The 12,460-nt window shown below is 39.0% G+C and overlaps 1 protein-coding gene across 4 annotated transcripts in view; it reads left to right on the top strand.

Moving 5' to 3' along the window:
- FBN1 (fibrillin 1) overlaps positions 1 to 12,460 on the top strand; it is a 160,265-nt gene that overhangs the window by 110,645 nt on the left and 37,160 nt on the right. For all 4 annotated transcript variants that reach the window (XM_027466792.3, XM_027466790.3, XM_021272413.4 and 1 more), the window contains 3 exons: positions 8,243 to 8,365; positions 8,936 to 9,058; positions 11,132 to 11,257. In XM_027466792.3, coding sequence (XP_027322593.1) covers positions 8,243 to 8,365; positions 8,936 to 9,058; positions 11,132 to 11,257 — 372 coding nt within the window. The remainder of the gene's footprint in view (positions 1 to 8,242; positions 8,366 to 8,935; positions 9,059 to 11,131; positions 11,258 to 12,460) is intronic.

Here is a 12,460-nt window from a genome sequence, read left to right as displayed (position 1 = left end):
TTCAAAACCTCCTCACTGTGATTCTTTTCACTCGTGTTAAATATTGTAATCCTTACCCAAACTTGCTTCCGTTCCGTGGCACAACTTTCAGCTTAATGCAGCTTCTGCTGAAATGAGTGATAAAATATGCACTGGGAGCAAAATTGGGCTTACTGTATTGTTGTTAGTCTAAGAGAACAGAAAATGCCATTGGCTGTAATTTGACAGACTGTTGAGGGCCACAGTGGTTTAGGATTAGTTAATTGTATGCTGTGCATGCAAATAACGGGTCTTGTTTCCAAGTGTTATTTTGGCAAACACAATGGCTTGAAATATGTGCTAAAATATATTCTCAGTTCTTGCAAAGTGGCAACAATACAGCTACCCAACTACATTATATCAGCAAAATCAGAATTTGCATTAGTTCATATATTGCAAGCTAACAGAAATGAGGTTCAAATATACAGACTTAAAGGGCATGATAATAATCCTAATGCTGTTGTCTCAAGCCAAGGTGTTGAGAATCTTAGGCTTTGCCCAAAATATGAAAGCAAACATATGTTTAATATAATTTTTAATGTAGACTTAAGGTAAACACATTTTTGACAATGTTTTTGAGACTTTTATTCTTTGTCTGCTCTTATTGTACTGAGTTATTAATATACTCTAAGTGCCCCAAGTATATGAGACTGGTTTTTAACAGCTCTCATAGAACAATCTGAGAACTTAAGTTGTACTTTGCATATTGGATTACGGATGAATAGTTATGCATTAGTAACAGCTGCCTTTGACTTACATATGAACTGATCTAAATCCAAGAAAACTCTAATTGTACCCTGTAGACCAATATTTCATTGTTCTTTGTTTCTGTCCTAAATTATGTAAAGATCTTCAGTTCTCTAGACCTGAAATCCCTCATGCTGATCAGTTAGACATGGTACAGCTATCACACCGTGTAATGAGTGACGGTAAGGAGCTGTCAGGGAAGATGAAACAACTAGTAGAAGGGAAAAGGCAGAGAAAGGTCCTGGAGGCAAGGGAGGAATCTGAGGTATGGCTTCTGGGGAAGTGCCTGGAAACAGACACCATTTTGGCAGCATGTGACACAAGGTAGTGGCAATTGTCCCAATAAATACTCTTTTGTTAACAGAGGCGGGGAAATCCCTGCCTTCTGGTTCCAGCCAAGCCCGGCCCTCTGGATGGATGCTATCTGCCATGTAGGCTCTTCTCACCGCCTCAGATGTACTTACCTTTCTCTCAGCCTGTTCTTTTTTTATCCTGGCTATGTGTCAGTGTCCCAGGGAGGATGCTACTCACCAGGACACCTAACTTACAGCAGATGCTATAGAAACCCTCTGTAATTTGAAAGAGGCCAGTGGCCTAAGGAACAAAATGATGTAGTATCAGTTGTGCTGATACAGCTGTGATGGGACCATACTCAACTCACCAAAATTGTTTGGATTTAAGTAAGTCTTCGGGGAAGGGAGAAAGCAGAGCAAGGACCTTCATAGCCTGGTTTCATGATGAGGAGACTGTTTGTAGGAACCAAAGCATAGGAAACAGGTCCCATTGTGCAGATTCTCACATTCTGACAGAAAAAGTCTGATTTACTGGTGGAGTCTTTTGAATTCCACACCTCATGCTTGCATAGCCTAAGTGCCAGAGCTGAATTTTCTAGACCCAGGTACTAAAACCCATGAGAGCATCTTTCAAGACTTCTTCAGTAGGGACCCTACTAACAACACCTTGACACAGGGGCCCGATTCTTGTCATGCAGACAGTTCAAAAGCATTCACAGTAATTAGGAACTCCCGTGGAAAAAAATTACAAAAATGCGTACAATACTTTGAATGGGAGGTTCTTTGTTTCATGAGAACAATTAAATAACATCCTCTGGGTTCCATTACAGTTTTGTCTAAATATTTCAGCTCCCTTGTCATTACTGATTGTTTCCATTTTAACAAATAAACATGTATTTCACCAATCATGTAACAGTATTCAGAATCCACCCACTGACTTGCATTCCCATCCCACACAGATGTTAGCCTCCCCTTCCCCTCCTCCCCCCTGCCTTGGTTCTCAGTAGAATGTGTACAGAGCTTAGTAACAAAAATAAAATTAAAAATGTTTTATACACAAATATACACTGTGAATGCAGGTTTCTGAGGCAAAATGTTACAAATGATGTAATTTCCATTCACAAAGCAAACTGTGGCAAGACTGACCAAGAGCAGTTCATTTTAGATTTTTCTAGGCAAGTAGTGGTTCATAGCCACTAGAGGAAAGATTGCAAAGCTTTCCCCTATCTCTGTTCCAGATTGCTGAGCTTTATAACAAATTTATCTGCTTTTTCTCTCAATAAAGTATTCATGTATTTGCGCAGAGATGGAATCCTATATTGGCACTTGCATTTGGAGATTCATCGGTGCTTTGGATGCAGTATTTCACTGTTGATGCAGAGCCTCAGCTTTACTTGCTCTGATACCTTCTCAGAGGAACAAATTCTTCTCTGACTCTCTTACACCCGTCCTGGCTAGTTATGGCTGTGTGCTCCTGGTGAAGCTGTGCTTGGACAGGGTTAGGCTGCTCTTCACAAAGTCAAACTGCGTGAGGTGACCCTGGGGCAGAAGTCACCCGAGATGGGCAGCAGATAAAAAGTAGTGCTCAAATGGTCTAGGCTTCTCCACAGCAAGCTTGGGGAATTGGAGGACTGGGGCCAGTTTCTGCTTGCTGACTTTGTGAGGGCCACTCTGTTTGGAGAAAAGCTGGTGGAAGGTGTTCAGCCATGGCCTTTGGGCAAGATTAGAGGGTTTGGTCCTGAATGCTACTTGCTGTCACTCAGTAGTGATGATATTAACGGCTAAAGGAGGAATGTGTGCGTGCTGTTAAATACTTGCATGGCTGAGAATAACACAGCTAAAAAGAGAAAGACAACTGATACTGTGAAAGGAAGAGGTGAGCCTTGTCATTTGCCCTCAGAAGTAGGTCCATAACACTTTGTGGTGTGTACAATCTGTTTTGACTTTCTCTCCCCTGCCTTTGGCTTCTGGCCATTAATAATACATTGTGCTTCAGTCTGATGGCACAAGAGAATTGTGGTATCAGTGAAACAAATACATTTCCCGTTATGAATTTGGGAGCTGGCTGTGTCAGGCCAAATACCAAAAGATAATAATATTACGAGGTTACCCGCCAAATGGGAGTATTACAGAAGGAGTGCATTGTGAGTAGGTGCCTGTCCATCAACAACGTGCTGGACCCCGGGCTGATGATGTAAGGATCAATAACAGGCTAGACCTGGCCCATGGGAAAAAACTCCAGGAAGGGCTTACACTGCAGTATGCTAAACAGAATCCGAGAGTGAGTCCCAAAGAAGAAAACAGTTGCACCAAGTACAGAACTCAGACTCAGGGAATTTTTCCATATATATTTCCACTCATATGTTGAAACGAGTGCTAAGTTGAAATAGAAGACAGAAGTCACTGTCTTCTCCCTTCTGAGAAGCATTCCTTCTTAATAGCTCCTTTTCCTCACCTGATTACATGGGCAGCATCCCAGGAGGAGGAAATGCCTTGTGACTTCCACCAGACGACCGGTCTGGTGGGAATCAGTGCCAGGCTCGAAATACCAGTGGAACGTCAGTGCAATAAAATGCACAGATATATATATATATATATATATATATATATATATATATATATATATATATATATAAAGAGTGCCAAAAATTAAAAAAAAAGTCAGAAAATGCTTGAGGGATTTGCATTATTCTTGACAAACAGTACTAATTTATAGGTGAAGACTGAATTAAATTCACACTTTGCTAAGAGTCTTTATAGGCTATTGAATCCCCAGTGAAACTTAACAGTAAATGTACATGGCATACTTTGATGCTTTCATGCCCTGTGATGGATATATGAATTGTCATGGGTTAGTGTTTCTTCGTTCAAATGCAGAGATCCCTCTGCATTTGGATGTTTCCAGAGTATAGGCAAGAATAAAGTGACTTCTCCCTGTGCTTCTCTGGCTGATTTTTAATGATGCACTTATAAACTGCGAGGGGACTCTGTGTAGGTGCTGGCTAGCTGTTTCTTGCATTTGGCTGACATGTTTGCAGGCATAGTGCCAACACAACAGGTATATGTGAGGCATATATTTTTGCTGTATATTCACGGCCCTAAATACTTGTATCTCTTTGATCAATGAGAGAGATGCTTTATTAATTGCCAAAGACTTGAGGGAAAAAAACATTGGTCCAGAGAACTGAAAGAGCCAACAAAATAGGGTGACTGACTTTTTTTTTTCCCCATAGTGCTTGGGATTGTTATGATGTCAGATCTGCGTTTTATTTATCATGCATATTCTCATCTGTTGTAGCAGACAACTCCCTTAGTATTAATGGGAGTTGTGCAATTACAGAGCTGAGAGCATGTGTACAGCAGGACTGGGACACAGTGGGACCAGCTGAGGATGCAGTGTCAGTCTTGGATTGGAATGTCTTTATTTTCTTGGCTTGTCACAGAATCATACTGGAGGCAGAAAGAGAAGGTTGATATAAATCAGTGACTCACTCCTTTACTCTTTAATGAAAATCCCACTGAAGTCAATGGGAATAGGCCATCATTCTGTGAAACATTGACTTGAGCAGCATTCTCCTGTGTGCTCTTTGGGTCGTGATACCTTTACTCAGTCTGAGTAATGCCTTGCTCTTCAAACAATTGCATGAAAATAGTTGGAGCTATTTGAAGAGTGTAGTACTGTTTGTACTGCCATGCAGACAGCACAATCTGGACTCTTTTATTAAAGATATTTATGTTGAATTAATTTTCCCCTACAGAGCTCAACTTCTCCTTTTTGATTCATTCTGTGAAGTCATAATTCAGTACTTATGGTAACATAAATCCATGTTAAGCTCCAGTATAAGCAAGCATAAATTCCATTGATTTCACTGCCCCATTTACACAGGACCCTGTTTGGTCTGAGATCTCCTCTGCCTTGGAAGTAATTGCAGTGCAATAAATTTAGGCTTCTACCTCAGCTGTGCAGTGAAAGGAGAGAATAGGGATTACAACAAAGCAATGTGTAAGTTAAATGCAGATAGCTTTGAAAATAAGTACAATTTGGGAAGAAGCTGGTAAAGGAATTTTATACGCCTCAATGAGCTTTCATCTAAGTATCTGAAAGCTTTTCCATGCATCAATAAAATAAGCCCAGCAACATCACTGTGAAGGTAGATGGCATTAGAAAATGTATTTTGCATTCCCTATTTGATATTTACCCAGGTAAAAAGTAGTGAAATCTTTTATTTATTTATTTATTGGTGGATAAAAGCTGAAAAGGATTTTAGGATTTTGATCAAAGCAAGTAGAATGGCATTTTAGTGGATGATATCTGATAAAGTTGATCCCATTATGAATACCCCTGTTTGGATATAGATTTGTGCTCACAACTTTCATCCTGCAAAAGACTCCAATCTCTTTAGTGTTTGTGGCAAATAGCTGATGGGGGAACAGGATGGCTGGCACCGGGGAAGGTGCTCAGCTCACAAGCTGTGAGAAAGTGCAGCAATTGCTTTCTCTTCCACTGGGAGATACTAACGGGGTGCAAACTCTTAGTGGGCCAGCACAAAATGAGATGGAGTCCACAGTCAGTTTATGTAGAACTAAAAATTGCTTTTAGATTGCCTTAAAATTGAGCCTGAACATGACTTCATTGCGGTGGAGCTGTTGCATGCGTTTCTGTTTGTGTTTGCTGGTGGTTTAGAAGAATTCTTGGCAGAAATATCTCAACTGATGATGGTCTTTGTGTTGTTTTGTTGTGCTCCAGAGGGTATAAGGAAGATATTGGTTGTTTCAAAGCATCAAATAATCAAATACAGGACAATCTTAATGTTGGCTAAAGTCTAACAGTTTGGTTTTAAAAAATCACATGAAGGTTAAAATATAGAGTGTTTGCCTCAGCTTTTTTATGTCAATGTATACTGTAACTGACCTCTAGAAATTCCTTTTAGTCTTTCCCTTCAGTCCAAGCCAAAATGAGTTTTGTTTTTTTTGTTGTTGTTGTTTTTTCCTGACCACCCTTAAGATTTTTAACAGACACTAGTTTCCTGTTTAGGGTGATGTTATCTTCACATGAGTTTCTGCACATACTGAAGGCAAATATTCTTTGAGATCATCTGCACCCTTCCCCTCCCTCCCCCCCCCTTAAGTTCTAAAAAGTAAGTGTCCATTTGCATGTTTTCAGGCTTTGTGGTGCAGTCTGCCTTCATTAACAGTAAATTCCAGCTGCCAGACTTAGATCTCTATCTGGACTTCAGTATTCAGATTGTGAGGATACTCACGTCTGGAGTTTTGATTCAGAGCAATGTCTCATTTAGAAAAACTCAGAAAAACAAGACTGGATGCAATTTCACTACAGAGTTATTAAAAAAAATAATCTGGAGTCAAGAATTTAGTTGTAGGATGCAAGGCATTTGTTATCTACTTCTCAGAGTTGCCTGTAGCCTTTGTGAAAAGGCAGGGTATATGTACAAGTTATACAGAAAGGACGTAGAGCCTTATGCCTAAAGAAGGGTGGGCAGAAAACCTAAGAAATGTTTATAAAGGAAATGGTGAAGGTCTTACCTGGACACTTTCCCCGGTGGCTCCACTCTTTTGCTCTCTTGAAAGAGGTAGTTGCTTTTAGGTACAATGGTAGATGAGGTCTGAGGGTTTGGGGCTAAGAACCCCACTGACTGTTAACTGGTTGATGGATAATACCCTCTCTTAATCATCTTCTCAAAAGGGGTCTGAGGTGGGTTTTTGTGTATGGAATCACGCGGAGTTCATGAGCTTGATTTCCATTTCCATCAGCTTTTAGCAGGATGGCATGATTTGACTTATTGCAACAGCAAAAAGTATCTGGGAGGGTGAAAAAAAAGGATATAAATATTAAGTGGTTTGATATGAAGTCAAAATAATTTACATCCTGTGTGGATGTAAAGCACAGTTAGAGAGAGCTTGATTACAGAAAGCAATGTAAAATCCATAGCTCAGGTGTGTAAGAAAATTGCTGACCACTTTGTTTTAGTTACCAGTAGTAATTCCTAAGAACTTTGTCTTCAAGCTTACACATTCTCCAAGTACTTATATGGAGTATTAATATTGTTTTGTGACAAGTCAGAATAAAGTTCAGTTGTGTTTTTTGTTTTTTTTTTTTTAATGTCTATACTTTTCAACATTGCTGGAGAACACCCGGGAATCAAAATAAGGTGAAAATAGAAAATATTGAAATAGAATGTGCTGGCATGAATGCATATGTTAAAGTTTGGATGACTTGCTGCCTGGTGTCTCCAAGGATGATGACTTTTTCCATTCTGTTAGGTTTTCTGAGCTCCTATTAAACTGCATGCCTGATGAGCTTTGGGTCCATCAGCTGTCCCATTATATGCAGTGGTACAGCCCATCCTTCACCTTCCACCGTCTCTGACAAAGCAGAACCTGGCTTCATTAACTGCCTGGGGACAATGCTAGGAGGAGTTTGCAGGTGGTACCGTACCCAGTTGGTGTTCATCAGCATCCTTGCAGATACTGTGGGGGATGTGCTGCATTCCAAGAGTCCACGGGCAGCAGAGACTCCTCTGAGATCTTTTAGCAAACCATGCAGTGCAGAGCCACAAGTACCTCTCTGTGGACTCCAGGATGGGCAGATGGGGAAGCTGTCATCTTTCCCTCACTTATGTTAAGGTACACTCCGGATATACCAATAGATTGTAGTGGTGTCTTGTAGCTGTGAGGGCAGCACAGGTCCACATGTCACGTCTTAGTCACTAGATTTGAACCACAACCTTTTTGAAAGCCTCTTGACAGGCATATATCCCAGGATGCTGAACACCTGCAGTGGTAATCTTTATGGGCTCTAGTCCTCTTCCCAAGGGCTGTGTCCTCACGTTCTTTGTGAATGTACCAGATAGCAAAAGGAGAAGAACCTCAGTTACTGGTTTCCTCCTTAGTTATAAAAAGATTTTGGAGTGGACTGCAGAAGTACTGCTTTATATGTGTCCCAGAAAAACAGGTAGTAGGCCAGCATGTTTGAAATATTCTACATGCTTCTCTGCTTTTCTTTGCTTTTATTTCTTTTCTGTGTCATTTTAAAATCTCATGTTGTAAAGAAACGCTGACTTGCTTTCATGTTCACATTGTCTGTCTTGAAAAATTCCTATATCAGTAGGCTGACTCTGAGAAAGTTTGATCCATGAGCTCTTCAAATGTCTCTGTTTTTACAGATATCAATGAGTGTGAAATTGGAGCCCATAACTGTGATAGGCATGCCATATGTACGAACACAGCAGGAAGTTTCAAATGTAGCTGCAGCCCTGGCTGGGTTGGGAATGGTATCAAGTGCACAGGTGAGTGTTGTATGCATTTATTTGTAAGGTCTGATCAACACGGGGTCTGTGTGACCCTGGAAAAAACAATACCACACCTACAAATAGAGAAGACAAATGTTTATCATCCTCATTAGGTCAATTTGACACTATCCATTGGAGAGTGAATTCTCTGCCATGGTAACTGTGAAATCGGCATTTTCTCATATTTGGTGAGTGAGATGATGGAAGTGAACTGGTCCATGGAGAGAGACTGTGTACTTCATGAAAGTTTGTGGCTCATGGGAGACAGTGAGAGGTCTCTCAGTACTCCTTGTGAAAACAGGATATATCCTAGAAGATCTTAGCCTGGAGGGTGCCCTGCAGCCTCCTCATTCACAATTACCTTGTCACCATTCTTTGTTGGGCCGTAAATAAGCTGTGACTACTTTTCCCGTCAGATGACCACATATGTGGGGGTTTTATTACAGAAGATTATTTGAAGTAGAGGTTTGGTCATGTCATCTACTGCCTAAAGTGTGTATTCATGTTTGTTTGGTTGTTTTTTTTTTATTAAAAAAAAATAATCTTTTTCTTCTTATTATTTTAAAGATCTGGATGAGTGCTCAAATGGAACCCACATGTGCAGTCCACATGCTGACTGCAAGAACACAATGGGTTCTTATCGTTGCCTGTGTAAAGAAGGTTATACTGGGGATGGCTTCACTTGTACAGGTAAGCTTTCTTAAGAATGAGACAAGTACCATGCTTGCATACTCACCTGGCATTTAGGCTTATTAGTGTTATAATTTAAACACAAATACTCAGAATCCCATTCAACTAGAATATAAAGTGTGGATCAGCTACAGGATTATGTTACGTTAGGTCTGGTGCTCCCCAAATTAGGTTGCTGATTCAGCAGATAGCACTTAAGCTCTGCAGCAGATGTCAAAAGATATTGTAAGATCCCCATCTTTGGAATTACTAAGAACTCAGCTGGGTAAGGCTGTGAATAACCTGATATAATTTTGAAATTAGCCTTGTGTATAGCAGAGGCTGGACAAGATGATCTCCAGTGATGTCTTGCAACCTAAGTTAGTCGGTGATTCAATACAGAAAAAAAAAAAGCTTTTAAAGATTTGAAGTTATTCTTGAATGTCATCTTCCATTGTTTTCTACTTCATTTAAGTTGTGACAACTTTAAAGATATTGTGTATTATACCTAAAGCAGTCAATTTTTTCTTTTGATAAAATGTAAGTTTTCATTGAGCTTTTCTTGTTAGTAGGAGTGGGTGGCAAACTTACTAAAACAATGTTTCATCATATAATTTATCCAATTAGTAACCCAATCCACTGGCTGCCAACATTAATATTTAAATAGTAGGGTACGTTATTAAAATTGTTTTATAAAACTACCAAAAAATGTTTTTGTTTTGTTTTTTCACAAATGAGTTTGTGCTATCTACCCTATTTACTGCATCATCCTGAAAGATGGTGTCAGGACACGTAGAATGATGGAGGTAGCTGCTTTTAAAACTTCATTTTATAAACTGTAAATATGATTATAAAATATTGTTAGAGTAATGTTTCCCACCCACACTGCAGTCTTCTGCTTTGAAGAACGGATCAGCTCACATAGGCTTAGTCATCAGGAACCTTGCTATTACGTTAAGGAATTCAGCATTGATGGTAATGCAGGGGGATCATGTTGAGGATAAAGCAATGGGAAGACAGTGGGCCAGATTTTCAGCTGGTGCAGATTAGTAGTGCTTTATCAACAACAGTAGTTTTCATTGCATCTGAGAATCTGGCTCAGCAGGTTTAAGGCAGAATTTGAATCATTCCAATTTATAAATGAGCCCTGGGATTCCATTTAATCGAGTCTGTATAATTTAGTCTTGAATCTGATTCAGCTTCCTTAGTGGCCTTCATAACCTGCAGGGCTTTTTGTTAATTTCCTAGATGATGATTTATGATTTTCAGGAGTCTATAAACTACATCTTTCAGAGCACTTAGAGAGATTCTGTGTTCAGCTGAACACCTTAATAAAAAAAAAAAAATAAAATAAAAAATAAAAATTAAAAATTAAAAAAAAAAAAGGAAAGCTTACTGTTCGTGGATGCAAGAGGTGGCTGGGGCTCCAACTAGGGTATGCAAATACTCTGTAAGCTCTCTTCCAAAATATACAGCATTCATCCTGATCGGTACTACCTTTGCTTTGCCAGCCACGGACTTGTAACAAACTCACACTGACAGCTAGACTCTGTTGCAGCAAGTAGGCTCTTTTGTTAATGTATAAAATGTCAGCTAGAAAATAGGGGCCACAATCTATCTGAAGGGCAGCGTAGCCCAGTAGCAAGGCCGTTTTTCTCATCAGCTGTTAAATCGCCGTTTGGTTTTGATCGAGTTATTTTCACTTCAGTGCCACTTTTGTTAGTGTTTTCTATTTGGCATGGAGACCGTCTATTACCATATGTTTGCTCATTGCACAGTAAACCTCCTATTTCAATTGTTGTATCTAGGCTTTGCTGTAATAGAAACGATAACGATAACAAGATTCACATTCTTATTCTGACTTTAAATTTGACTGTGTGTATGGCTTCCAACCATTGTTAGCTGTAGCTACTTTAGCAGCCTGTACCTGTTGCTAATTTTTCTTTTAATTATAAGTAGGGTGTAGTTTCTTCTGCAAGTGTTCAGAGCTAAGAGAATAGTTAAAATTCTTGTAAAACTGCATAGTTAGCTGAAACAAATGTTGTTGAGAAAACCATGTTTACTGTAAATCTCCAATTTCTTTTTCTTTTACAGACCTAGATGAATGCTCAGAAAACTTAAATCTCTGTGAAAATGGGCAGTGCCTCAATGCCCCGGGAGGATATCGCTGTGAATGTGATATGGGATTTTTGCCAAGTCCGGATGGGAAAGCATGTGAAGGTAATTCTCTGTAAGCTTTAAACAACGCTCAACAAATTCAGCCTTAATAATATTTTATGTTTGAAAAGTCTTACAATTGGTTGCAGTTGCGGTTTTATTGAGAACTGCATGAAAACTGTCAATAGTTGCTTTTTTTTTCTGTTTATGTGCTTGGATACTAGTATTTATTATGGACCTCCGGGTCTTCATTTACGTATTGTATAGAGAAAGGACAGCTTTTTGGAGACTGTTTTTCCACGTATTATTAGTAGACATGATTGCTGATCCAAATGGCATTGTCAACTACAATTTCATCTTGGTCAGTATGCACACAGTTCTTCATTTTATTTGTAACAGTTAAACAGAAACAGTTACTTTGTCTTAGTGCACATGAAGCTGAAAAACACTGGTTTGGTAGCTAATACAGTGAGCCTGCTTTGAGGGTTTCTGCCAAATGCCAAATCAGAGATTGAAGCCTCACAGAAAATTTATATGACCATGGAAAAATAAAAATTAAAAAAAATAAAAAATCCCGAGAGTATTTGTTCTTTTTGAACTGGTTACCACTCTTCAGTTAGAGCTTTTTATATGAAAAGATTTACAAAACCCAATGAATACCTATTTTGCCAATGTGTGTAAGGGTATATATTTGGTAATGATATATGAAAGCCAGTTTGTATAGCACTTATCACTTCAGTCAGTCCAGAAGCAGCAGCTGTATCATCTGACATACTAATGACTCATAAGAAATAATATATGAGGGAGTTCATAATTACATCACTATAAATAGGATTTTTCCCCTGAAAAGTATTCTGTGTATTTTTTTTAGTAATCTACCAAGAGAATTAATTTACGAGAGTGAATTTGTGCATAAACTAAAAGAATATTACATTTCATAGTGTTTCATGCAACAATTTACTTTGAAACCTTTTAGCTAACTTTAAATATCTTACATAAAGCTTAGCTTCCGTTGTGAAAACAGACTTTCCTTGATGTCTCGGATGTGTACACAAAACACAGTATTTTAAGGTCCTTTGTAAACACACACTTTTTTTTTTATTGTTTCATTTAGTTGTTCTTTGTCTAATACATAAAGCATTCAGTAAATAATGAATCAGATACAATGATTTAGACAAGCAGCACAGAGAAGTGAGCTTAAGGTGCTAACCTCAAGATCTGTCAAGTGCAGAAACCTGAAGATGAGCATCAAATTCACCTCTGTGC

This window comes from Anas platyrhynchos, chromosome 11 (assembly GCF_047663525.1).
Source record: "Anas platyrhynchos isolate ZD024472 breed Pekin duck chromosome 11, IASCAAS_PekinDuck_T2T, whole genome shotgun sequence".
NCBI lineage: Eukaryota > Metazoa > Chordata > Aves > Anseriformes > Anatidae > Anas > Anas platyrhynchos.
Note: the sequence above shows the minus strand (reverse complement) of the source record. Positions and strands in the feature narration are given on the sequence as shown.